General features: G+C 55.0%; 2 protein-coding genes and 1 pseudogene across 3 annotated transcripts; 1 reads left to right on the forward strand and 2 right to left on the reverse strand.

The window, feature by feature from the left end:
* Nucleotides 1–2,457: 2,457 nt before the first annotated feature.
* Nucleotides 2,458–12,462, reverse strand: P4HB (prolyl 4-hydroxylase subunit beta). The gene is made up of 11 exons (XM_020906297.2): nucleotides 12,263–12,462; nucleotides 11,009–11,215; nucleotides 9,508–9,641; nucleotides 9,236–9,373; nucleotides 5,497–5,601; nucleotides 5,203–5,328; nucleotides 4,819–5,019; nucleotides 4,580–4,700; nucleotides 4,315–4,496; nucleotides 4,143–4,229; nucleotides 2,458–3,372 (listed from the first exon to the last, which is right to left on the reverse strand). Exons 1-11 carry the CDS (start codon nucleotides 12,411–12,413, stop codon nucleotides 3,292–3,294), a joined length of 1,533 nt encoding a protein of 510 aa, XP_020761956.2. The 5' UTR covers nucleotides 12,414–12,462; the 3' UTR covers nucleotides 2,458–3,291.
* Nucleotides 12,463–12,985: 523 nt separating this feature from the next.
* LOC139039160 (proteasome assembly chaperone 3 pseudogene) lies at nucleotides 12,986–16,418 on the forward strand (annotated as a pseudogene).
* A 2,831-nt stretch (nucleotides 16,419–19,249) lies between these two features.
* ARHGDIA (Rho GDP dissociation inhibitor alpha) lies at nucleotides 19,250–22,274 on the reverse strand. 2 transcript variants are annotated; one of them, XM_020906285.2, is made up of 6 exons: nucleotides 22,169–22,274; nucleotides 20,435–20,651; nucleotides 20,250–20,333; nucleotides 19,827–19,903; nucleotides 19,684–19,747; nucleotides 19,250–19,565 (listed from the first exon to the last, which is right to left on the reverse strand). In XM_020906285.2, exons 2-6 carry the CDS (start codon nucleotides 20,622–20,624, stop codon nucleotides 19,366–19,368), a joined length of 615 nt encoding a protein of 204 aa, XP_020761944.1. In that variant the 5' UTR covers nucleotides 20,625–20,651; nucleotides 22,169–22,274; the 3' UTR covers nucleotides 19,250–19,365. The 2 variants fall into 2 exon arrangements, with proteins under 2 accessions (XP_020761944.1, XP_070335829.1); XM_070479728.1 differs by lacking the exon at nucleotides 22,169–22,274 and adding an exon at nucleotides 21,819–21,912.
* Between the last annotated feature and the right edge of the window lie 4,621 nt (nucleotides 22,275–26,895).

Consider the following 26,895-nt stretch of genomic DNA (forward strand, 5'->3'; position numbering starts at 1 on the left):
CTGAGCCTCTGCCCATGTGAACTTGTCAAGTGACCTGGTTTGCACAACTTGAACATTCTGCTTTCTGGAGAACTGAATGAAGCAACCCGAAACAGTTAATGGAGAATGCTCACTTTGAAAAGTCCAAGGAGACTCAACTAGCAGAGGTCTGCCTCCAGTAGAAAACAAGCCAGGGGCCTGGAGGGGAGTCTGCGCAGGCCCACTCAGCCGCCTCCCAGCAGATGCAGAAGCCAGATCTTGAGGGTCCAGTACACAGCCCTAGCAGCAGCTTTATAGGTTCCAGGCCAATCGCTTCCTACCACCTGGAAAGAGGAAGAGAGAGATTGGGACGCCCTAGGCTGTTAAGCCCTGACTGCCTACCCCAGAGCCCGCAAAGTTACCTTGCTAATCCACCAGCCCTGCCTGGTCTGGGACTCCAACCACCACCTCCCAGCAATCCCAGGCCCAGGAATGTGCTAATCAGCTGCCTGGGCAAAAGGGGAAAGGTATCGGTGACTCACTCCCCCTCCTAGGAGCACATGACATGACGACGTGCTCTGGGCAGCAATGCCTGCTCCCAAACTTTCTGCACGGAGGGCCAGGCTCTGCGGAGTTGGTCAGCGGGGTCACCAGCATCCATCACGGGCCAAAGCCCATCCCTCGCAGCTGGGACTCTGGACAGCCCTGCCATCAGCCCATCCTGGATCCGCTTTTCTGGAATCCACACGTGTACCTCTGGGAACCCTCTCCCATTTTGGAGGGCAGGGCTGTCTCCCCGGAAATCTCCCACAGAACCTCCAAGTGCCCGAGCTCACTACTTTGCGAATACATGTCTCACCGTATCAGCAGGACTGAGGCACAACACACACAGACCCTGGAACAGCCCCAGCACAGGACACCTGAGAACCAGGGACGGGAGCCCCGCTGTGGGCTGAGCTGGGGAGCAGTACTCGGGTGACAGAGTGTGTGGACAAGCCAGGGTTTAGTTGCTGCTGCCCACGGTGCTAATGCTAGGTTGTAGCTGAATACCAGCTGTATATCACATGCCCAGGTGGGAGAAGGGAGGAGCCCTGGGGTTTGAGGGCATGGAGCAGACACACAGGCCTCTGGCTGGAACGTAGCCGTGGTCATGGGGGAAATAACACACACACACCTTCCTGCAGACTGAGACCACCAAGGGAACCACATTCATAGCAAGTCTCACCTCATGTCTGCCAGACATGCCCCAGCCATCTCCAGGGCCCCAGCAGCATCAGAGCTGGGGGCCGCAGATCGGGTAAGGTGCACATACTTCCTACTCCGGCAGCTTGTTGGAGGGGCTGATGGAGCATGTGGAGTCAACCTGGGCTCCTCGGAGACCTAGCCACATTTGCTGTTCTTGACCTCCCAAAGTGGGCTGGATCTCCACCCGTTTCCTCCGAGAATGACATCAATGTCCCACTGTGAGTACAGACATGTGCACAGAACAGACAGGAAACTGCCCTGGGTAGGGGTGCCCTGGCTGGGGACTGATGCCCACCCGAGCCCTGCTGGCTCCTGTCCCAGAGCCCTCGTGGAACCCCAAAACCCAAGAGGTGTCCCCAGTCCAGGTTCAGGTGCCATCAGCCACTGCAGCCAGGATGACAGCTTTTGAGTCATGGTTTTTGAGTTTTGGTTTTTCAGTCTGCAGGGGTAGGGGGAAGGAAAGGTCAACTGAACTACTCTTCCTTATGTGAACTATGCACAAGCAGAGGCTCTAAGGAGTCAAATTACATTTTAAAAACATAAGAGATTTGCTATCTTAACATCAGGTTCTTTTTTACACAAAGGTCTAGTGATGAGAACAGCGCTTTTTAAAAAAATTTTTTAAATTTACTCCAGCTGTGCTGGATCCTAGTTGGAGCATGCAGGATCTCTTAGTTGTGGCTTGTAGGATCTAGTTCCCTCCCCAGGGATCAAACCCAGGCCCCCTGGATTGGGAGCTTGGAGTCTTAGCCACTAGACCACCAGGGAAGTCTCTGAGCACAGCATCCTTGAAGTCTGAACGCCCCTGATTTCTCTTCCAAAGCTGCAGTGGTTCTAGGTTGCGGGGGGCATTGGGGGGCACTCTTGCACAACAGACCTGCGCTCCCCTGGCTGTTGTGTCCTGACATGGCACGTTGGCAGAATCCATGCTGACCATTGGGTGTCCACAACAGGTAAAGCTGCAGACCCCCAGCACAGGTGAGCCAGCTGGACAGCACAGGAACAGGGCCAGGAGGCAGCCCTCCCTCTACCCCGGCCACATGCACTAGGTGACACGTGGTGTCAGCGCCACACATGCTGACAGCTCCACGCACGGTGCCCATGGGATGTGCACATGCTTCTGGGTGTCTGCCATGCTCCAAAAAAAAGAGATGCCTCAACAAGAGCAGCCCCAAGCTCACCTCCTCACCGTAGAATGTCAGAAGTCCAACCCCCATCCCCAGGCCTGGAAGTTGTAAGGCAGAGGCGACAAAAGGCAGAAAATTTCAACTTTATTTGGCCAATGTGTCCAATTCCAATATTGTGGTAGAAATGCCTGAAGAACTGTCAACATGTGATTCAGCTCAAGCATCCTTGGCTGTCTCCCAGCCTGGAAAGGAAGGGTCCCGGTTCTGCCTGGCGCAGGCCTCAGGCCACCCTGGACATCACAGAACAATAAGGGGAAGGAGGGGGCTGCTGGGCTTGTCCTGGGCCCAGCTGCACCCTCCGCTCATGGCGGGGGGCGGGGGGGGCCCTGTGACAGAGACCAGAAGTCTCCATTTAATCAAATGATGCAGGAGCCACGCTCCACCATGGCAATACCGCATGAGGTGAGGGACCCGTCCAGCCTTGCCTGGTTCTGCCCCACAGAGGGCAGGGGTCCCAGGGAGGCCTGGCCAAGGTGGAGCACACACCCTGACGTCCAAAAATCTCTAAAAATCCCACAGACGGAATTTTTTTTAAGTGATAGTATAAACCTAACAGGAATGAGAGACATTGCCAGCGTGAGATTCCAAAACATTTTAGCGAGCACTCTGGACAAAACCATGTACAAAAAAAGTACATCACGATTTAAAAAAAAAGGCCCACCAAGATGGGCTGGGCTGGGCTGGCCTAGAAATAAACCCCTTTCCAAAAGTTGAAAAGCAAAGGAAGACGGGTTTAGATTTGCACGTGTGTTAAGAGTGAAGTGTGGCTTCAGAAAAGTTCCCTGCATTTCCGATCGACGCTCCCTCGCTGGGAGGGTCTGCGGGCATCCGGAGGCTGTGCTGCTGGGTGTGCAGCCCACTGGGAGGTGCCGGGTTTGGTGCCCAGGTCTGGCTCTCTGCGTTACAGTTCATCTTTCACAGCTTTTTGATCATCATCTTCCTCCAGATCAGGTTCTTCTGCTTCTTCAAGATCTTCTAGATCCTGGGACATAGGATGAAAAGGAAAGGATGTGAGACGTCCAGGCTGGGCCAGCTTGCTGAGGCCTCCACACCCATGCTGAGGACACTAGGGACCACTCTGGTGCTCAGACACAAGCAGCCAACTTTGGTCTCTATGAGCAGATGCCTGGATGTGTGGGGTGGGCTTCTGGACGACAGCGAGGCACAGGGGCTCCTGCCCACAATACAGGGTGGAAGCAGAACTGGTGCTCTGGGAGCTCACCCTATGCTGTCGAGCGAGTGAGTGCATGGACCTACTCCATCCATGGCACAAGTGTGAAGGCTGAGCAGGGAGCCACCGGTGTGCAGCGTCCACCCCTCAAGTCCTGGAGTTCGCGGAGCCAGTGACAGCCCACCAGTCACAGCAGCACAGACGGCCCTGGCAGTCCTCACTGCCCCCACCCCCCCCCCTCACTGCACACTGCAGCCAGGTCTGCCCCTCATCCCACATCCCTGCACTTCTGGGCAGACCCTGTGGCCTGAACTGGCCAGTCCCTCCACCACCCCACCCTCTTGGCCCGGGTGCACACTTCTGCTATCCCCTCCACTCCCCCCAGCTGATGTGGAGAGGACTGAGCTCACACCAGGCAGAGCACCTCAGCCAACAGAGAACATGCTGGATGTGCCTGCAAGGATTCCTGAGCAAACAGTGGCACCTTAAGACCCTTCCAACCTCCCACCCCACCCTGTGCAGTACTGCGTGGCAACACGCCCCACAGCCCCGACAGCCCGCCAGGTCCAACAACCACTTACGTCGTCATCTCCGGCTCCATCCTGGCCACCACTCTCCAGGAACTTCTTAAAACCGTCCAGTGTCCGCTCCCCATTGTAGTCGATGACCTGCACGGAGCGGGGATGAGATGTGAGACGCAGTCCCCCCGAGAGCCCCCCAACCCCTCCACACACCCCTCGGTGGTGGGCGCACCGTCCTGTCAGCACTGGCGGGGAAGAACTTGAGTGTGGGGAAGCTGTGCACTTTCACTGCCTCCACCTCGTTGGCCGTGGAGTCCATCTTGGCAATGACTATGTTCTCGTGGTCCTTGTAGGTCTCTCCCAGCTTATCCCAGATGGGGGCCAGCTGCTTGCAGTGACCACACCACGGGGCATCTGAAAGAAAGCCGTTCTGCGTCTCGCTGGGCCGGGAAGTGCCCCACCCTAGCGAGCCCAGAGAAGTGGAGGGCCTCACTTACAGAACTCTACAAAGACATTCTTCTTCTCATCAAAAGCGACCTCTTCAAAGTTCTTTCCGACCAGCACTTTGACAGGCTGCTTGTCCCAGTCATCAGGCAGCTCCTGGCTCATCAGATGGGGCTGGAGGGCAAGTAGAGAAGAGTCAGGCACGTGCAGTTGCCTGGGGACCCCTCTGCCACCTAGATGCTCTGTGCACCCCAAGGATCCTCAGCAGCCCGACCCCGGACAAGGTCCACACCTTAATCTTGCCCTCCAGGAAGCGGTGGCAGAACTCAGTGATCTTCTCTGCTGTCAGCTCATCTGACTCTGGCTTGTATTTGGTCATCTCCTCCTCCAGTGTGATGAGGCGCACGGCCGGGCACTCCTCTTTCTTCAGGCCGAAGAATTCCAGGATGCGCTGGTTGTCAGTGTGGTCGCTGTCGATGAAGATAAACAGGATCTTGGGAGAGAAAAGGCACGTTGATGGCACTGCACAGTGAGGGCTCCCTAGACTTTCCTGCTGCCCACTCCCCAACGACTGGGACCCCACACAAAAACAGGCTGTCCTGAGGCAGGAGGAACCCTCTGATCACCCTTTGACCTGCGGGTGCCAAGCTGCTCGCAGGCCATGGGGAGCACACACCTTGCCCTTGAAGCTCTCAGCCGCTTTTTTGAAGTTGCTTAGCTTGCCCTCATAGTCAGACACGCTTTTCGGCAGGAACAACAGGATGTGAGTCTTGATTTCCCCTCCAAAGATCTTCGGGGCTGTCTGCATTGGAAACACAGGCTACTTGGCAAGCTATTGACATGGGCTATTCTCTCCTTGGTCCCAAGGCCACCATACACCTGGCCTCTGTAAGTCAGGGTCCCCAGGACCAAATGTCAGCGCCCCTCCCCCCCACCCCCAACTGGGGCAAGATCAGCAACAGACACACACCTGCTCGGTGAACTCGATGACCAGGGGCAACTGGTTGTGCTTGATGAAGTCCAGAAGCTTCTCCTTGGTGACCTCCCCCTCAAAGTTGTTCCGGCCTTCGTCAAACTGTGGACAGAGAAAGGCGTGGGTGCCAAGACTCTCCACAAAGCCCCCTGTGGCCCTGGCCGGCTGACCATGGCCAGGAAGGCAGTCTATAGCCTCATATTCTTGTCTGGGTTGTGACAGCAGTGGTGGGGGGTGGGGGGTGGGGGGTGGGAAGGACCCGCATGTCTCCATCCAAAGCAAAACCAGGTGATGGCTGCCAGAACACATCCTCTAGGCATTAGGCGCCAGTGAGGTCACCAGGAGTGCACAAAGGCTCCCCACGAACACCAGCAGGCAGCCTCCTGCAGGCTGAGACGGCAGCAGCTGGCCCAGACCCTGCCCCAGCACGTTCTTAACAAGCCACGAGAGCCCCATGTCCTGGGTGGGGTGCCAGGGGACTCCTCATCGCCAAGTCCCTAAAACTGCGGCCCTCCAAACATGAGCCTCACCCCTGTTGGACCCAAGGCCCTTCCAGGGCGGCCGCAAGGTCAGACTGATTTTCACAACCATGCTCAGACGGCAGGTGCCCTGTCATGCATTCTCCCCCAGAGTATGCAGCATGGCGTGTGACATTGCGTCAGACTGAAGGCAAACAGGAGAACCCAGCTGTCTTCTGTTCGGACAGACATTAGAGACTGGCAGAAATCTAAAACACCAGTCTGACCACGAAAACGTTGCTTGGGAAAAAATTAATTTTCACAAAAATGTTTAGGTTTTTTTTTTTTTTTTTGGCCACACCATGCAGCTTGTGGGATTTTAGTTCCCCGACCAGGGATTGAATCCCATATGGATTCCTAACCATTGGACCATCGGGGAATCCCCCCCAGAATGTCTTTTTTGATAACGTGTAACATTTATTGTTGTTATTTTACAACAGTGTTTTTTTTTTAATTTCTCAATTCTAACATGTCTAACACAATAAAAATGGGTAGGTATTCCACATACAAAAAAAGGTCTTTGGGAACTCCAGTAATCTATTAAAAAAGAGTTTCAAAGTCCTGGAGCCACGAAAAGCAAAGGCTGCGGCCACAGAGCTGAGAGGTGTGGCCCCAGCTCTGGATGGGTGGGGCAGACACAGCTCCCTGCAAGGAGGCCGAGCGATACTTCAGCCTGTGCGGCTGGTCAGTGAGCCTCCCATCACCTGTGTGAACTCAGATGGGACCTACAGAGAGAAACCACTCACCTTCCCTGCCCGGTCATTTCCCTCTGCATTTTCCCAAAGTAACTAGCCACTTCCCATTCCCACCCCACTCATATAGAGCTAAAGCTGGCTCTGCCTTCCCCACACCCGCGATGGGAAGGTACAGAGAGACAAGAAGGACATGGAGGCAAGAGGCTGGCCACAGCCAGGCTCCATCAGGCATAAAGCAGATCTCCCATTAAGAGATAAACAGACGACATCCCCACTCCTCCAAAACCGCCGTGTCTCTACTGGGACACAACCTTGGTCGAGGTAACGGTGCCACATTACACTATGCTCAGTGCCTGCTTTGGTGAGAAACAAACAGCCCTTGTTTATCTGGGGACAGCCACAGGAGGTCTTGTGGCCCTGGGCAGAAACCACCCCACCAGTCTGCAATGAGAATGTCACAAAAATAAGGCCCCATCCCCCACTCTTAAAGCCCCCTGGCTTCAAAGATGAAAAACAAAATAAACACCAAACAAAGACACAGGATGATCAGCTCTCAAACCAGTGGTCCAAGCAGACCCAAGCTGGGACTCAGACTCAGAGGTGCAAGTGGCAGCTAGCCATTCTCTCTTGAGAGAGTCCCATCTCTCAAGGCTGCCCACACAGAAGACCCTGCTCACACTGAGGAACCAGGCAAACAGCCTGAAGGAAGCGGAACAAGTAAAGGTAGAGAATGGGGACAATGGGCCAGCAGGGAATCTGCACCTTCTTCCTCTCAGCCCTAGAGCTGTCTGCCTGACTGCAGTTGTGACCCCAACTGACTCCTCAGCACAAAGCCCATGGGCTCTGCCAGGCTCCTGCTCACAACTGCCCAAGGTAGCATGGCATTCCAGCATGGTTGCCGGAAGCCAGCAAGTGGAAGAGGGAAGCCCCCTCACTGTCCCTTCTCCCCATATAGATACCAGAGACTTAAGGCCGAGAAGAGATAAGCAACCATGACTACAGTCTTTGTAGAACAAAGAACCATCCTTCTAACCTTCAAGAAAATGTGATCACCAGAACCATCATCAATCCAGTATGACAAGTGCCACTCCAGATCTCAAGGGTAATGGAAAAGGGCTGTGGATCAAGCTGATGAAAAGGGGTTTATAAGCGCCACAGACCTGAATCTCCCCCGTCCTTCACCCAGAACTGCAGGACACACCCAAACTTTCTATTCAAGGCCCCCAGGACCTTCATTCCACTCAACTCCATGTAATTTGGCTGGGTCTTCTAGTGGTGGAGTCGCTCAGTCGTGTCTGACTCTTTGCGACCCCATGGACTGTAGCCCACCAGGCTCCTCCGTCCATGGAATTTTCCAGGCAAGAGTACTAGAGTGGGCTGCCATTTCCTTCTCCAGGGGATCTTCCCGACCCAGGGATCGAACCCGGGTCTCCCACATTGTAGATAGATGCTTTACCGTCTGAGCCACCAGGCAGGGAAGTCCTAATCAGTTGTTAATAAGTTTCCTAGGTACCTTTGGGAAGATAATTGACTAATTTAGCAATTCTGTTCCCTTTAAGGGACTTCAGAAATAGCTGAAAGCAAGCTACCCCAGAACCCAGTGCACCTGGGAGGGCTGCCCTCCCTACCCCCAGGTGCTAGAGGCTCAGCAGTGCCCCACCCAGGAGTGCACACAGTGGGGGGACTGGGCCCCCCAAACACTTTGTCCTTTCTGATTACTCAGTTTACAACTTTGCTGTAATGCTACAACTACCTTCTAACCCTGGGAACAAAACAGGACAGGAATCTAAGGCTTAGCCCCTCTCCCTGAAGATGTACCTCTAGCCCCAGCTTCCCTCCGTCATAGCCTTCCCTCCTCCTCCACTCTGTACCCAATCCACGGACAACTGTGTCCCAAGAGCATGTGTCCTTGGCCAGCCTCAGGCCCACTATCTGGTGGCTAAGATAAAGAGACCCCGATCACCCACCAACTGCTGTGCACACACACCAATCCCAGCTGTGTCCTAGCAAGAGTGCGGAGAAGTCAAGAGACAAGGCCCCTTCATGACCAAGCGTAACAGACATAGGGCCTGGGGAGCCTGCAGGAGCCCAAAGGAGCCCTGAGGCCCAGCTCTGCCAACACAGTGGGAACACCTGCCACTAATACCCCACCGTGGAAACCAACAGATGTGACAGCTGAAGGGTACCACAACTGTAATTAATGCCACTGAAAACTTAGAAGTGGTTAAAATGCTAAACTTTATCATGTATGTCTCATCATAGCTTTCCTTTAAAAAGCTAATTCTCTGAAGCTACTTGGCTTGCATAAAACACCGCAACAGGGCCAACACAGAAGCTGGACATAGGGCCCACAGCTGAAGGGCTGAAGGCCACGGTCTAAGAGGCTCCTACTACCTGACGTTGCAAAATGGGCCCTGATAACAGGCGGGCCGCAGTCCAGCCAGTGCCACCTGGGCAAGGTCCTCAAAGGCGACACCAGCCCGGAACTTCAACTCCCCACCGGGGGGGGGGGGGGCCACTCACCTTCTTAAAGAGGACAACCCCATCCTTGTCCAGCTGGTATTTGGAGAACACGTCACCGTTAGATGTGATCCCGAAGGGGATGTCATCAATGGCCTCTGCTGCCAGCAAGAACTGCTTTGCAGAGTCCGACTCCACGTCCTGGAGAGAAGCAGCAGAGGTGGCCACTGTCCCAGCACTGAGGACCCCTGCCCTGGTCAGCAATGGGGGAGACCACAGTGCCCAGGCCATGGCCGGTGGGAGGAAGACCCAGGGTGAAGTTAAAGAGCCTCTACCTTGAAGAAGCCGATGACAGCCACCTCACTGGACTCCACCAAGGCCTCTGCAGCAGCCCCGTCGGACAGTGTGCTGGCGGCGGGGCCAGTGCGCTTCTTCAGCCAGTTCACGATATCATCGGCTTCTCGGCCGGCTGCGCCCAAACACAGGCAGGGTCCACTTGATATCAGGGATGCACCCACCCTCCCCACCTATCCTCATCTGAGCTCTCTGCCAAAACCAGAGCAAAATATCACCTTGCCACAGGAAAGGCATCTTGTCTACATACCTACCCAAATTCCACAATTAAAAAGGCTTGTATGTGTATATGGAGACTGTGGATGTGCTTAAAGAAGGGAAAGGCAGGAGTGACCTCTGGGTAACAGATCATAAATCGCCTATTTTTTCCTCTAACACTTTTGCATCTTGTAAATTTTCCTTGATATTTAAATTCACTAAACACACGCGTACTTTCCCCCCAATGATCTCACACTAGGCTTCGTCTTAATTAGCAATGTGGTAGGATTGGAAAAAAGGGCTGCTTAGCAAGACAGCCTGCCTCAAGACCAGCTTTCCCCTGAAAAAGCAGATTAGGAATTACTGCCTCGTGCACCGACTGGTCAGGTGTCCTCAACCTACACACCTCCTGGACTGGCAGGAGGAAGAGATCAGCCCACACACACCACCATGGCAGGTAAAAAGAGAAGGAAAAAAACTGCTCCTCCCAAGACTGAGACCAGTTGCCCTTTATCCCCTCGTGTGACTGACCTGGAATGGGGTTGCCAAATCTCACGTTTAAAAGGACTCTGCCTAGAGTTAATAAAAGCTGTGCCATCAGTTACAGGGGGAGTCAGAAATGGTTTTCTCATCTACAAGACCTCAGTGTTAGTGACAGGATTGTGTTAACTCTGCAGATGGCACTCCCATTCCAAAAGTAAAAACACAAGTAAAAGTGGGAGCACCAGAACAGCAGCCTACTGAGATCAGAGTTGATGTCAGAATGAACAAGACGGGCTGCTCTAAAGGATTCGGGTGGATAAGCCACGGAACCGGTTTCATAGACAAAGATTCCCCTTTGGTCACCAGTAACGACTGGGCTACAGAGGGAAGGTGGCTGAGCAGCAACTGAGGGAGGGGCCGGTGCAGCTGGGCTTGGATTTGAGCTCTACCACGACCGCCACAAGCCCCAGCTTGGTACCCGCTAATCTCTGCCTGACCCTCCTCTGTGAAAGGCCCTCACATCGGCCCTGGTGGCAGGCACACCAGAGTGAGCAAATGCTAAAACATGTTGTTCCGCTTGCTCAGCCTCCCCCCACCCCCACACTGGTCAACCTGAGGAAAAGCTTCAGCCGGCTAGCCACCTTGTGGGATGACCCTCTCTACTTGAGAGAACGTTCCTCACACAACCCTGAAAGGCTGAACTAGACCCCAGAACCCAGTCAGAGAACAACTTCTCCTCCATGCCTGTTATCTTCCAAGACCCTGTCTACTGGCAAGGAAAGGATAGCGCCGCACTCTCACCTGTGTACTCTTTGGGGGAAGCTGTGTCTCCATTCTTGAAAAACTTGATGGTAGGGTAGCCTCGGACACCATACTGTTGGGCCAGGTCAGACTCTTCAGTGGCATCCACTTTGGCCAGTCTGATCTCGGAACCTTCTGCCTTCAGCTTCCCAGCTGCTTTGGCATACTCCGGGGCCAGAGCCTTGCAGTGGCCACACCATGGGGCGTCTGGGAGAGAAAGCAAGACCTAGAAAGCAGCACCGATCCACTCCACCGCCTCCCTTCCCGTTTCCTTTGGTACCTCCCTCCATGAGATCTTTATTTCTGCACCAGGATAAACCCTCTGAATGCAGGGGCTGTGGATGCTCTTGAGCAATATCGGATAAGTGGCACAAAAGACAAACCACTGGTTCCTACTCTCCCTCATCTTCAATGATTAATAACTTCCTACTACTTGCAGGCAGTTAACGCAGTCAGGTCCTAAAATTTCCCTTTCGGAACCAGAGAAATTAAGAAGCTAAAGCTAAAGCCATGGCTGCTGTATATTTACTGATGAGTCGTAACTATGAGACACACATCCGTGCACACCAGCCAGAGACTCACATCTAACACAAGTTCTTTAGATTCTCTCTCAACTCAGGTTAGTGGCTGTACTGGGTCTAAGATTTCCATCTGAGATAGTCAGGGCTCATACACTTACGAACACAAAGGTTTTGAATTCTGGTAGGCAACACTGTTCATCAGAAAACAGCTGTCCCTGGTGAACAGTGGTGTGGGCTGGAGCAGTGCTCTATGGGAACTAGTCCAGGTGAGCAATTCGGAGGCTACCTCCTGCATAGTCCTTCGTTATTTGTGGCAGTTCATAGAGTCGACCCTACTTTTCTTAGGCTAACAGAGGAATCCTGACATGTGGACGTCAGGCACAAAGGCACATTCAGGATGTCTGCCCTGAATCAAGGTCCAGCTGGGCAGGAGGTATGCCCCCAGGACGCAGGCAGCGTAGGGACGCTGACAGCAGGTCTGTGAGCTGTTTCCGCTTACAGATGGGCCTCTCCAGGAGTTAGAAGTCAGCGCGTCTAGGGGTGGCCCGCTGACACTCCTTTAGACTCCAACCCATCTCTGGGGGGGCCGGGGAAGGAAGCGTGGGAAGGGCGCCCAGGTCCCCCATCCTCCAGGCCCCCCCCGCCCCCCAGTCCACCCCGGTGCCCCTGCTTCGTTTCCATCCCGCGAGTGGCCGCGAGGCCAGGCCCGGATGGACGAGCTGGAGGAACTCACAGAACTCCACCAGCAGGTACTTGTGGGCCGCCAGCGCCTCGTCGAAGTTGCCCTTATGGAGCACAAGAACGTGGTCCTCCTCATCGGGAACGCCGGCATCCGCGCGGAATAGCGTGGTCAGAGCCAGGCAGAGCAGAGCGCGGCGCAGCATGTCGGCACGGGCGCGGCGCTTCAGTTGGCGCCGCCAGGACAGCAGGCCACGAGAGCGCGCGCCGCCCGTCCCGCTCTTATAACTCCGGCCGCCGCGCGCGCGCCCGCCCTGCCCACCTCCAATTGGCCTCGGGGATCCGGGGCCCGCCTCCGCTGAGCGCGCATTGGGGGCCCACACAAGTCACGGCCCCGGATTCGGAATTGCTACAGGCACCTCCCTCGTCCTCGCCCGGGATTGGTCCAGGAGCTCGCGCTCGCACTCTCTCCCGGCCTCTCATTGGCTCCTAGCGGAGAACTTTCTCTCTCTCGACTTGTGACTGGTGGTTTTCTCATACACCTTCCCCGGGCCTGGAATGGCTGCTACCTTCGGGGACCCGGATTCTGCGGCTCCTGATTGGCCAAGACATGCGCGCTCCCCGCGCGATCCTTTGTCGAACGTGGCAGTGGGGAGGAGTCCTCAGCGGAGGGGCGGAGCCACGCTTGCGCCTCCGAAACCCCTCGTGTTGCTTTCTGACTGGACCGCGTATCCCCACCTGACACCGCCCCCTCCTCCCGCGGCTCCGCAGACCGGAAGCTGGGCTGACACGCTTCCGGCGCGCGTGAGGCCCGTGCGGCGCCTGCCGTGGCGACTGGTGTCTTGTGCGGGCGTTGCCCGGGTGGCCTCCGTGAGTGGCCAGGGCACTACTCGGCGGAGCGAGGCGCAGGGGCAGCGCAGGGGCAGCGCGCGGGGGGCCGGGGACGGCCCCAGGCGGAATGCGATGGAGGAGCCAGCAAGGCCCACCGGAGATGTGCCCGGAATGGGGCCACTCGCCTGGTGAGGGGCTCCGGTCCTGCACCGTCCACCGTGTGCACTTCCCTTCTTTCCTACCGGCTGCCTCCCATGAAGCGGGCTTCGGGAAGCTTTCAGGCGACCGGGTAAACCTGCGCCGTCCGCCTCGGGGTTGGCTAGCGGCCACTATCACCGAGCTCTACAATGCGACCGGGCAGTGTGACCCGGAGTGAGTGTAACGCACAGTGAACACACGGATTGAGGATGGAAGAGGAGTGTACGATATTCCCTTGATGACTTTTTATATGGATACGTTGGAATATTTTGTTGGGTTAAGTGAAAATATTAAAATTTCAGATTTATATTTCTTTAACGTGACTTCAGAGCATTTAAAATAATATGCATGGCCGGAATGTTAGCTTCTGTCCGGCGGCGCAATTCGGACGGAGCAGCGCCTTAACCCTCAAAGGCTCAAAGCCCAACCCCCAACCCCGTCGACACTCTTCATTTGTGTTCACTTACTTCCTCGGTTGTGAAATGCCACCCCCACTAAAACTCATCATCGATTTAATAACTTGGCAGGAGGAAGACACTGCTACATTAAATGTACACGTTGGCTATAGTAACATCTTGGTTTTAAAAATGGTAAAACAGAAAAAGTATGCTTTTGTATTTGAGAGAGTGCATTTGTTGACACCTTGCTCCTGAGGGCATGTGTTCTCATATCCTATGCAGTATTCCTTCTAGAATATGAATTTCAGAAGGTCAAGACCAGGTTCTCTGTGCCCCTCCCCCAGTGCCAGTAGAGCTAGTCAGGAGGAAGTGGTTGTACCTCCTGGGGGGTACTTTACAGGAGCTGGGCTTCCCGAAAGAAAAGGCTATGAATGTGTGTCTGCAGCCTCCACCCCACTTCCGTGTTCTGGCCTGGGTGCTGGCCCACAGAGCAGCCGGCAGGGCTTCATAATAAGCATCACAGGCCTGCTCTGCTCTCTGGGAACCAGTGGGAACTGCCTCATGTCACCTGCCCAGTCTACCCACATTTTTGTGATTGCAGTGACTGTTTTACAGACCACAATTTGGGGCCTGATACAAGGGATCTTTGTACCACATCTCTATTTCAGAGGCACTCATGAAATCTGAGTTGATACCTAAATTTGGGGACTTCATAGTTTTTTCAGCTAGTAGAATGAAGATATACTTGCTGACGGTTTGGAGGGAGCTTGGCCTCACAACATATGGTAAATAGTTGAGACTACTGGGACCAAGGGAAGAACAGACCAGATGCAGAACAGCAAGGATCTGAGCTGCTGGCAATGTTTGAGCCTCACTGTGGTTCAATTTGAACTCCCCGGTCGAAACCAAAGGCAATTGGGATACACCTTGATGCAGGTGATGACAGGGCCACTATTCTGCAGCCTAGATGGACACAGCAAGTCATCCTTCGGTGAGGACCAGGGCCTCACCAGGGCTCTGGTGTCGGTGGGGGCATAATACTTCCATGCTTTGTCTGCATTGATGTACCTTCTCAAAGCACAGTCACCCATCATGAATTGACCTGTGCACTGACCTGTGCAGGAGCAGGAGGGAGGCCCCAGGTCTCCAGTTTCTGGGGTTGGTAAATAGCTGGGTGAGGTGAAGGGGTGCATCCTGTCCCCCAGAACATAGGCCAGGCCTTGGCCCTCAGGGGAGGGCTAGTGTCTTTTTCCTAAGGCCACTCACAGGCCTTTCAAGGGCAACTCTAGGAAGAAGTGATGAAGCCATGGTCACTCTCAGGCTAGTGCCCTGAACTGAGTGTGTCTTTGGAGGGCAGAGCCTACCCACCTGGCAGCTGTGGCTCTGGCATCTCTGAACCCAGCGCAGTCAGCTCAGGATAACCTCTAGGGGTCTCACACCCAGAAAAGGTGCTCACTGGTTAAACAACTGAGTGATCAAATGTTTTGATAAAGACTACTGTCAGAGTTCTCTGGGCGCGGTAAGTGCTGGTGGCGTGGCGGGTGGCTAGGTGCCATTGAGCAGACTCAGCTATGGAAGGTAAACCATTGGTGATATCTAAACAGAAGACTGCAGTGGTGTGTGGAGTCCCCATCCAGGTGGTCTGCACAGCGTTTAGCAGTCACATCCTGGTGGTGGTGACCCAGTTGGGGAAGATGGGTACCCTGGTCTCCCTGGAACTCAGCAGTGTGACCAGTGACATTGGCAAGCCTGTGCTTACCACTAAAGTCCTCCTCGGGAAGGGTGAGCCTCTCATCCATGTCTTCGCAAAGAACCTGGTGGCATTTGTGTGTCAAGAAGCTGAAAACAGAGCAGTGCTCCTCACCCTGAACATGAAGGACAAGAGCATGGTGGTGGTGAAGGCTCTGAAGGAGGTGATCCAGACATGGCAGGTGTGGTGACCCTGGAGTGGCCACCTCTGCTGTCCAGGAGGGCCATGCGGCAACTCAAACACCCTCTCAAGGATTTGAAGGTCCTCCTCTAGTTAGGAGCTCTCTCTGGCTTTGGCCCTTGAAGTTGGAAGAAACAAACACCTCAGGCTGACCTTAGTTTGGAGGCTGATGTCCCCTGTGGCAGGAGGACAGGAAACATGTCCTGAGAAGGTTGTGAGTCCTCCTCCCCAGGTCCAGACAGCTGCACATGTGTGAGAACTGACAGAATGAGTCATGGTCCTCAATTTTGGGGGGAAAATTTTTTAAATTAAAAATAAACGCGTATCCCCCTCCAAAAAAGAAATGAGTTCTCTGGACTTCCTGGTGATCCATTGGCTAAGACCAGGGTTCCACTGCAGGGGACACAGATTTGATTTCTGGTCAGGAAACTAAGATCCTGCATTCCACATGGTGTGGGGGGAAAAAAAAAGCATTCTCAGAATAAGACTACTCCTTTTCAATCCAACTGGAGGTTTTGAGAGTTAACATCAAGCGCATGAACACCCAGGAATCCTCTTTACTTGGAGATTTCTACTGTGGAACAGCAGCAGGGGGCCGAGGGCTGTGCTATGGGCCACAAAGGCTTGCACACAGGCGAGCTGGGACACAGGTGGGACACAGCAACCAGGTCAGTGGTGAGCGAAGCCGTGGTAGACTGAAGTGGACTTGGATTATAAAGCATGACAGTGCTGGGTGTGACGATTCTAGTAAAGCTGCATATGTAACTGCATATAAGTAACGTGAGTAGTCACATGAAAGGTGCTGACCTGGTGCCCATCGCCACACTCCTCAGTGGAAGAAGGGTCCCTGTGGGGGATGACTGAGGGCCATGGACAGGAGGGAGTGGAGAGGGTCACAGGTGCTGGCTCATACGGGCGGGGAGGCCAGGCTCAGGAGCTCTGAGCTGTACAAACGGGTTTGGGGTGGGACCAGGAGGATCAGGTTAGACTTGGGACCCGAGAGACACGTCATGCAGGTCCTACAGGTGCCACCTCATGTTAACCTTCATCAGGGGAGGAACCAGAACAAAGTCCTGGCTGTTGGCAGGGTGCCTGTCCAACCTGGCACTTGGGGTCTGAGTTCACGAATCAAAATCAAGCTTGGAAAATCCAAGAGTCAAGACAGTATTACTAGCCCTTCTGGCCTGCCAGAGCCTCCAAAAGCCCTTGCCCAATAAACCAAATTGCTGACAGCACAGGTTAACGCTAGATTTGAAGATTTTCACTGGACATTTTAGGAAGTGGATTGGGAGAGTTGGAGGGGCTCTGGCTGGCCCTGGGGCTCCTCTGGCTGGCTGAGACTATAGTTGCTGCCTGGAAGCCTTTCACCTCCAAAGGTAGGGCTGTTTCAGAGGTTGGGGCATCTCAGTTTTGTCAGAAAGGCCTTGGGCCTGGGAACCCAGGGCTGTGCAGTCTGTTTTCCCCTGCTTGAGGCTGGTGGTCCCGGGAGAGGTTGGTTGGGGTCTCTGTCCCCTGTGGCTGTGACTCTTGGATTTGTCTGGGCCAGCTGCTACAGAAAGTGGCAGTTTGTCCTGGTACCCAGCACAGGGCCCCACCTCCAGAAGCCCACAGGGGCCCTGGGGTAAGGAAAGCCAGGCAGTAACCAGTCCTGTGGGAGCCACCCTGGCATGGCATGTGGTCACTGGCTGGGGGGTGGGAGTGAAAGGGTACTTCCTGGGCTGCTCCAGCTGGCAATAAACTTTAAGGGCTCACCCCGCTGTTAAGAACTGGGAAAAGTGGCAGCCTCTAGGAGGCGTAGCCAGGGCGGGAACACAGACAGCAGCAGCCTAGGTGTGGCACACACTTTTCTCACCAGCTGAGCACAAAGGCAGATTTCACCCTAAAAGTTTTGCCACCGAGCCATAAAATGGGATTTCTGGACTCAACCTTCTGTCTGGGTGGAACTGGGGATTCCTATTTGCCCTCTCCTTCAGTCGGTAAGGGGTGTCTTAGTTCCCAGGCGCCCTTGGGGATGATGCTGAGGTAGCACCATCCCTGCCACCCCAAGGTCCTGAAGAGACCCTGCCGGATAGCGGGACTGGCAGTCGCTCCTTCAGGGCTCCCCAGGTACTCTCCTGTGCCTCCTTGCAGCAAGGGTCCCCATCTCATCCCATCCACCCCACCTTTGGACCTCTGGCCTTCCATGCCACCCTCTCCACTGGCCCTGCTGCCAACTTCTCCACCCTCCCATCCAGCTGAGTCCCTGTCCTGGGTCCCTTGGGACCCAAGTCATTCTATTTGTTCCCAAGTCTTCAGCATGGTTCCCCTTTTTTGAGGTTGGAACCATTCCCTCCCAGAGGCTCAGGCAGGGCCCACAAGTGGCATGCAGGAATCACTCTGGACACCGGATGCCCCACTGGACCCAGGCCCCAACTGTCCCCCACCTTTCCCCGGCAGAACCCACCCAGCCAGGACAGCACCAGCCTCGTGGGCTGATGCGTCTGAGTCAGGGCTCTAAACCCCTCCTCCTCCACCAGCCAGACAGAGGCGACTGCGCCTGGCCCCCGGTCCTCCCACGGGCGCCCCGGGGAAGCAGAGCAATGGGGGCCCCATTTCCCCTTCCTCACCAGGAAACAGCAGCAGACACCCTGGCTCCTTAGGGGGAAGTTTATTTCCCGGTCAGAAAAGGAGAAGCAGGGACAGGCTCCTGTGCATTCTACGCCCGGGCCTGACCGGGGAGGGTGGGGTCGGGTGGGGTGGGGGCAGAGGGGACAGCTCCAGCGGTGCAAGCTTGGTCCCACGGTTGTCCTGGCTGGGTCCAGGGAGGGCCTGCTGGGGATGGTGGCACCGAGCCTGGGGGCAGAGGCGGCAGGCCAGTGGGCCCAGAGGACGGCACATATGGAGGCAATAAATACTGACGGGCCAGGCACACGACTCCAGGCCTGCAGGCCAGGAGGAACAAGTAAGGCTCGGCCACTGGCTTTGTCTGCCGAGAGCTCTCTCTTGGGGCCGTGGGCTCTAGGCACTGCCCACTGGGACAAAGAAGGCAGAGGTGTGAGGACACCCAGCCTCCCAGATGGGAACGGAGGCCACTTTTGAGTTTTGGCAATTTGGCTTTTCCCAAGCCCCTGGAGCTGTCCCCGCGGGCCTGGCCAGGCCAGGGAAGACTAGGGACCAGCACATCCCAGAAGCCTTCCCAGGCCACGGGGATCACAGACGGGGTAGGGATGGTGGGGGGTGGGGGGGAGACACCACATGCTCATGCAGACACAGGGTTAGAGGTTAGTGACGCCCCCACAGCACACGTTCCACATGTTAAGGCATCATGGTTAGACCGTTACTGACAGTGATGGATGGACTGACCGGGGAGAGGTGAAAGCTGGAGGAAAACCGGCCCCACGAGGCCCCACGCGGTACACCCCACCCCCACCAGGAAGGGGGCGACAGGAGTCCAGGTAACATAACAGGAAAGGCCCAGGGGACCTGAGCACCCTGAGCCCCACTGCGATGCCTGACTCCCATGCCAAGGACTCAGGTCGGGTCAGGACAGTGGGGGAATCTCGAGGGATACAGAAGGGGAGGTAGAGGCCTCCCTCCCCACAGCACGGGCGGAAGCAGCAACGACACTAGACCACCGAGGAGGCTGGGGCCAGCGGGCTGGGGGTGGAGGAGGGACAGGCCAGTCAGGAGGCAGACCGGGGCGGCGGTGGCGGCGTGGGCGGGCCCTGTCAGCACTTTGGTCTGGGGTCGGGAAGGGTGGGGTGGTGGGGTGGGGCACGTCCGTCCTTCCGTCCGCCCGCCCTGCCCGCCTCCCGGCGTGGCTCAGTCCTTCCATTCCTTCTTGATGGTGAGGTTCCACTCCCAGGACAGGTGGTCAGTCCTGTCATCGTCTGTGAAGCGGGACTTGATGTTGTAGCTGCCTCGAGCCAGCATGCCCTTGGGCGCCTCCTCCATGGGGGTCAGGAACTCATACTCCTCCGCCCGGGGCCCATAGCTCCCCACCATGTAGTCGGTCTTGTCAACTGCGGGGTGCAGGGAGGGCGTCCGTCAGGGAGCAGAGCCCGGCCTTCCCCCGCTCCCTCCCGATGCCCCGCGAGCCCCTGGGTGGCCGCCTCCCTCCTGGTGCCCCCCCCCACTCACTCTTCACGCCTTTCCTGTACGTGTGCTGGATGTACTTCATGCCGGACACGATCTCTCGGTTCACCTGCAAGGAGGCACCCACGCGGGGCTCAGCCAGACTCTCCAGTCCGAGCCCCCAGCGCCCCCCTGAGCCTCCTCCTTACCCGGAAGGAGATTTTTATCCGATATTCCACACCTTCCTTCAGCACAAAGGACTGCTTCTTGAAGCTCTCCAGATCACCTGCGTTTGAGAGGAACGCCACACTAGGAGGTTCAGGTAGAGGAAGCCACTCCGGCCCTGGTGGGGTGCCCCATCTGCCCCTCTACACACACCCACCCCCTGGCATCCCAGGCCACACCACACACACACACACACACACACACACACACCCCTTGGCACCCCAGGCCAAACACCCAGACCCACCCCACCCCTAATCCCAGGCCACACCAGAGCCAGAGCCTCAAGACCACTTGGTTGCACTTCCTATGCTCCCCACAAGAGGGCACCAGCACCTCAACAAACTATTTTTAGTGGAAGCAGCAGGGTGCCAGGCAGCCCCAGCCAGGAACCTGGAGATGCCACTCACCTGTCAGGTCCAGCTCCAGGGGGCCCGGGGCAGTGCTACACACCAGGGTCAGTCGGGTCACCACAACATTGGGGACATTGGGGTCTGCGGAGTGACAACAAGTTAGAGCTCCTCCAGCGGGGAAAATAGTGGCGGACACCCAGAAAAGCGACAAGTGTTCACACACCCCACCAGAGCCCACTCACCAGCAGACACAGCCACACGGCCCAGGAGGGCCTCCTTGTACTTGCGCAGACTCTCGTCGTCCTTGTCCAGCTCTTGGATCTCCTGGATGCTCTTCTGGGCCGGGGGCTTGTAGTTGACTGAGTGCTCGTCCTCCTCATTCTCCGCAGCAATCTGTGCTAGCTGCTCAGCTGTGGGCTCCTGCTCAGCCATACTCACCTCTAGCTGGTTGTGAGACACCTGGGAGCAGGGTAGCAGGGGCTGTGGCAGCCTGGAGGGACCCACAGTGTGTCCCCATCTGCCCTTCTGCAGGACCTGCAAGTGATCTGCACTGGCTCTCTGCAAGTGGCCAAGCCCCCAACCTGGGCCCAAGGGGAGGTGCACGTTCTGTAACAGGAAGGCAGTTGACAGCCAGAACTTCGAAAAGGGCCCAGACACAGGCTCCTGAAGCCCAAAGGGGCCACCTCCTCGCCCTGCCCACCTCATAGGACCCTCACCCCAGCATCCAGAGCTAAATGAAAGCTGCAGCCTGCTCTCAGAGGGAACCTAGCTCCCCTGCTGCCCAGGAAGCATCAGCACCTGGGTCCAACCAGGAAGCATCAGAACCAAGTGCTGCTTCCTGTTCTGAGCTGCTCAGGCCCTCCCCTTAAAAAACCCCTCTTGCTGGGTTCTCTCTGACCAGCCTGCTCCTTCGAAAACGCCCCAGCTACAAACCAAGGCCTTTGTGCAAGACATGGGTCAGTCATGTCTCACTCCAGCCCAAACACAGGGCTCTCCTAGGGCTCAGATGACAGGGCTAGCCCAAGTCCCACAGGTAAGTCCTAAAATGGCCTGAAAGACCCTACCTGTCTGACAAACCAATCTCTTATCTGTAAGGGTCTGTGACCTAAAATTTGGAAACTGCTGCAGCCATGTGATGGGTAGTCTCAAGATCCTCCTTCCGCCCCGGACCCAGAAGAGCCCAGAGCAGTGCTGTCAAAGCGAGAAGTGATGGGGCAGCCACAGGACTTCCTTCGCTCAGGATGACCATCGCACCCCATAGAATCCCTGAGGAGTATCTGAAACCGACTCAGACTAGACCCGGCGGTGTGGGAGGTGGGTCAGGGCCACGGGTTGCCAGGAAAGCCAGCCAATGCCGGGACGTGCATGAGGACCAGATCTTACAAAGGGCCGCTGGGGACCCGGAACCGCCCGACCGCCACAAGCAGGGTGGGGCCGGCTCGTTTTTCCAAGCTTCCTTGCAGCTTCCTCTGGAATTCCTCTAGAAGGCTCACGCCCTAACGTTACCCAAGAGCGGCCGCAGGCGACAAAATCATTTAAGTGCGATGGCGAGGCCCGCACTTCCGCAGGGCCTGCAATCTGGGCCAGGCGAGACCCGGCAAGCAGGGTGGGGCGCAGGGACCTCACCTCCCAGGAGAGGAGGCGTCCCGCCTGGCCTCGGTCCGCGCGCACCAGCGAGGAGGGGGCTGCCGAGTACGAGCAGCGACCACAAAAGAGGTCTGCACAGACCCCGGCTCCCGCCCCCGGCACCAGCGCCCCCGCCTCCAGATCCCCGCGCCCCCCGATCGCACGTGGGCCCGCCCTGCGCCCGGGGCACCGCCCGCTGTCAATGCCGCCCCCGCCCTGCGCAGATTCCCCCAGCGGGACTGGCGGGCGGGGCGGGAAGCGAGAACAAAGGCGAGGCCCCGGCCTCCTTCCCCGCGGCCGCCTCGCCCGCCGTGCCCACCGCGCTTGCTGGCCCAGCCGCCCGCACTCACCGGAGGATCGTCCGCGCCGCTCTCGCGCTCCCTCCCGCACAGAATGACGAACGTCGCCGCCCCGCCCGCGCGCGCCCTGCCGGCCACTTCCGGGGTCACGCGACTTCCGCTCGCGCCGGGCGGGCCGCGGATAGCGCATGTGCGAGGAGCTGCCGGCAGCGCGTCGCCGCCATCTTGCGGACCGGCCCTGTGGGCGCGTCCGTTTGGGCAGCGCGGCAGAGGAGAGTGATGCGGTTGGGGCTTCTGTGCCCTTTGCGACAGGCGTTTCTTAGTCCCGGGTATCCCCAGGAGTCAGCCGGCAAGCTGAAGGGGCTGGGAAGTGAGACGGTCTCGCTGAGCCCGACGGGAAACCTGGGCGCGCATGGTATTTCTGCGAGGTGCTGGGACGCGCGTGTGTCACGGGCGCGTCTTCATCAGCGGGCATCTCTCCCTCCGAGGGCACGCAGCCATGAGGCCGCGGGGACGAGCCAGCACAGCCGGTCCCCTCAAGGAACCGGGGTTCGCGAGTGGCAGCCGTCCGGCCTTAGGCTACCTTTGCGCCCACTCGCCGCTCTCCGCCCCCCCCGGAAGTTATCGTCGGACGTTCATCCACGGGTGTTCAAATAGCTCTTTCCAGGCCTTTCCCCTTCCAGACCAAGTCAGCATGCGGTCGCCCTTTTGGGAGCTCCTAGCCCAGACGCCACCCGGCGTGGCGACTATCGAACACATGCCCACGCGTTCAACCAGCGAGCATTTTGTAGCCCCAAGCAGGGCCTATGATTTGTAGCCAGCCTGGCAGAACCTGCGCTCCCGACGCCGGTCTAGCACGCATCTCTTCTTCGCCTCCTCGCGGAGTGCAGGACCTCAAATGCTTCACACCCGAGTCATCACAAACACACACCCCTGGATTGCGCGTGGTGGGGGGCCTTTTAGGTCACAGAACCTAATGTGAAATACTGACCTTGGTATATTTTGGAAATGTCTTAATTTGGGGGGAATATTTGCGAGTTTTCTGTAACTAAGAATCACATGGTCAGCTTAACATGTAGAAAATTGAATTGGTCAAAGGCAGAGTATTCCTATCTTGTATTTATTCCATACGCGCTTTTGAGGCTTCCTGTGGGCACAAGTGAAAAGCGCGCCCTCGTCCTCTGTCCTGTTACACTGCAGAATCGCTGACTGAGCAAAAGTTTGTTTTTCGATAACCTAAGTGCTTTATGAAAACTATCAAACTCTGTTATATTAGTCACCTATTGCTGTGTAAAAACATAACCTTGGAATTTAGCAGCTTAGAGCGACCAATATACACCTTCACCGAGGATCAGGGAGCGCTCTGCTGGGTGTTTCTGGCTCCAGTCTAGTGAGGTCGTGGTTGAACTGTGAGCCAGGGCCCTGGTTTCAGGATTTACAGGAATTCCAAGCTTATGCACGTGCTGTGGGCAGGAGGCTCTGATCCTCACAGGCTGTTGGTTGGAGGATTTAGTTCCCTGCTGCCCACAGCTTCTGGCTTCTCTGTAAGGCAGCTGGCTTTCCCCGAGTGAGGCCTCAGAAAGAGAATTCGAGCCAGGGAAACAGCAAGTGCCCAAAACCAAGCCACAGTGCCCTTTACAACCTAGTATCAGAGGTGCCATTGCTTCTACTCTTCTGCTGGTCACGTGGAGCTTCCCCAGTACAGTGCTGGAGGGGGCCACAGGGACATGAGGACAAGGAGACGTGCTGGGCTATTCAGCCATCTTGGAGGCGGCCCACCACATGGATGAAGGTAGAAAGAATGGGAATATGAAGCCCAGAGTATATACCGTCAGCTTCTGTAGGTGCCCTCCAGCTTTTCTCCAACCCTGTGTCATGTTTGCCCTCATCTCCTTACCATGAGTGAGTTTGAAGCAAACCTCAGATGTCACTTTTGCCATACATGTTTTCACATGTGTTTCTACACACAATATTCTTAAGTAAAAAGGTCGTTTGGGAGTTGATAACAGCAGTGTCGTCATCCCACCTGCTGTGTAACCAGAACTTCCCTGGTGGTCCAGTGGTTAAGATTCTGAGCTGCCAAGGCAAGGGGAACGGGTTCAATTCCTGGTCAGGGAACTAAGATCCCATATGCTGCTTGAAGTGATAAAATGAAAACAATAACAAAAAGATGACCATGTTGCATAACGCTCAGCCTGGGCTGTTGATCCAAGGACTTCCCATGTGGCTCCTGTGGAATTTTGGCCACTGGGACTTCAAAAACAAATGTTCCAAGAAACCTGTTTTCTGTGCCTGAAGGAAGGACAGGGCCCTAGCAGTAAGAGCAGGTGAGAATCAGGAATAGAGATACATGAAACAGTAGCCAACATTGAGTTCACAAATCACTGAGTTTATTACACACAATTACAAAGAAGGGACTAGGGGGTAATGTACCACTCCAGGGAGAAGCTTGAGACGGAGCCCTCTAAGTATGATCTGCGTCTTTAGTCCCAGGGCCATAGGTCTCAAGACAAACATGAATGGGAAGTTGCCTTCTGCTCCAGCAGGGCCTCTGGCAGTGTCCAAAATAGCTGGAACAGCTCTCAGCAGTGTGGAGTAGGTTCCTCCACAGAAGAGTCTTCAAAGTAATGGGTGTAGTGGTCTCTTCTTAAGGAGCAGCAGTTAATCCTAGGGGGAGGGGTCTTGACTCTTAACAGTTGTTCTTTTTCTTTGAGTGACATACATCATCCTTCAAGCTTCTTATCTAAACTAATACTCTTAGTTTATCACTTAAGATACAGTGCTACAGCAGACATTTCAAAACAACTAACATGGAAGTTCACATTGGCCAGTGTGACACTTATTTTTAACTACTTAACATATCTTCACATAGCTTAAATCCCATGAGTTTCACACAAGGTGAGTAGTAATCATAACAGAAATCACTTCATAACAGATTAGATTCCACCTCTCAATGGGAAGAGAAGCAAAGGATGATGTGTGGCCTTCTACCACACACTGCCTCCCAGGACCCCCCAGAGTCTCATCCCATCATGGTTTCTGGTCAGGACTCAGGTGAGGATGAATCTGGGGGTGTGGCTTCTCTTAATCTGAAAATGGGGGCTGAAGACCCAGAAGACCTGCTTTGTGGCACGAGGCAAACCTATATCATCTCACTCCCTGACCATCAGAATTGTGACCATAATAAAATGTGTGTTTCACGCCAAGTTTTGTAGTAATTTATAGAGCAGTAAGTACCTGGAATACCAACCAAGAAAATTAACAAATTCTTTTTTTTAAATTATCTGTATTTAGTTTTGATTGCATGGGGTCTTCATTGCTGCCTGTGGGCTTTCTCTAGTGGCAGGCAGGGGCTACTCTTCGTTGTGATGCATGGGCTTCTCACTGCGGCAGCTTCTCTTGTTCGGGAACTCAGGCTGTAGGCACACAGGCTTCAGTACTTGCATCACGCAGGCTTTAGTTTCTCCCCAGCATGTGGGATCTTCCTGCACCAGGGATTGATCCCATGTCCCCTACATTGGCAGGGGGATTCCTATCCACTGTACCACCAGGGAAATCCAACAAATTAATCACTAAAGATCTAAACATTATTTTCCTTGATTGTACTGAGTGGTTTTACTTTTGGTTAGAACTTTGTACATGGCGTTAGTTGTACTAGTATCTTCATAATAGGATCATCGTCTCTGCTCCTTGCAGTGTCCTGTTGAAGGACCAGGGTCACTGGTCCTTCAAGTCTCCCACAACTCTCTCTGGATGGCAACACAACATCCAGTACTGACATTGTGTCCCTGCCCTCCATCCTTTCTGAAGGTACAGGTTGGACTGGCAGGAGCTGGACCCTTTTGGAATGTGACACATTTCTGGGGGAGGGAGGGATGACACTGTTTTGAACCTTTTATCAGATTAGCAAAGAATCTTAAGAGATGTGACATGACATGACGTGGCCACACCCTGAGCACCCAGTGTGGCTGGGGAGGGCTGTAAAAGTATACCTTGAACCTTAACAGTATTCTGAGGAAAGAACTGTGGCTGTGTGCAAAGATTTACTTACAAGGACTTTAAAAAAATATATATTTATGTGGCTGCGACAGGTCTTAGTTGTGACCTGCAGGAGCTTCGATCTTCCTTGCAGTGTGCAGGTTCTTTTAGATGTGGCTTGTGGGATCTAGTTTCCTGACCAAGAATTGAACCCAGACCCCTTGCATTGGGAGTTAGCCAATGGACCACCAGGGAAGTCCCAAACATAAGGACATTTATTACAGCATTTTCACAGTATCAAATGTTTTCATAACAAGCTCTGAAAAGCAGAGTAGATCACTGAGCAGACCCAGAGCATCTGCTGCTGCTGCTGCTGCTAAGTCACCTCAGTCGTGTCCGACTCTGTGCGACCCCCCAGAGCATCTACACTGTAATAAATAAACGTATTAATTTAAAAACCCTGTGGTGAACTAAAACTTTTTACATTATTCAAATAAAAATATTTAAGACATAGAAAGTCAGCTTTACTGAGGCAGAATTTACAAAATCCATCAGTTCATAGTTGACAATTCAATTATTTTTTAGTAAATTTGTAGAAGGGCATAATCCTCAGGCCAAGAAAGTTTCCCTTGCACTATTTGTAGTTGACACCTACTCTAAGCCCTCTTTCCCCCCAGACTCTGGCAACCACTGTCCTGCTTTCTGCATCTGTACATTTGTCTTTCCTGGACAGTTCATGTTAGTGGAATCACACAATATATAACCTTCTGGTGTCTTGTGATTTCACGTAAGGTTTTGCA

The sequence above is a fragment of the Odocoileus virginianus genome, chromosome 17 (genome assembly GCF_023699985.2).
Source record: "Odocoileus virginianus isolate 20LAN1187 ecotype Illinois chromosome 17, Ovbor_1.2, whole genome shotgun sequence".
Lineage (NCBI taxonomy): Eukaryota > Metazoa > Chordata > Mammalia > Artiodactyla > Cervidae > Odocoileus > Odocoileus virginianus.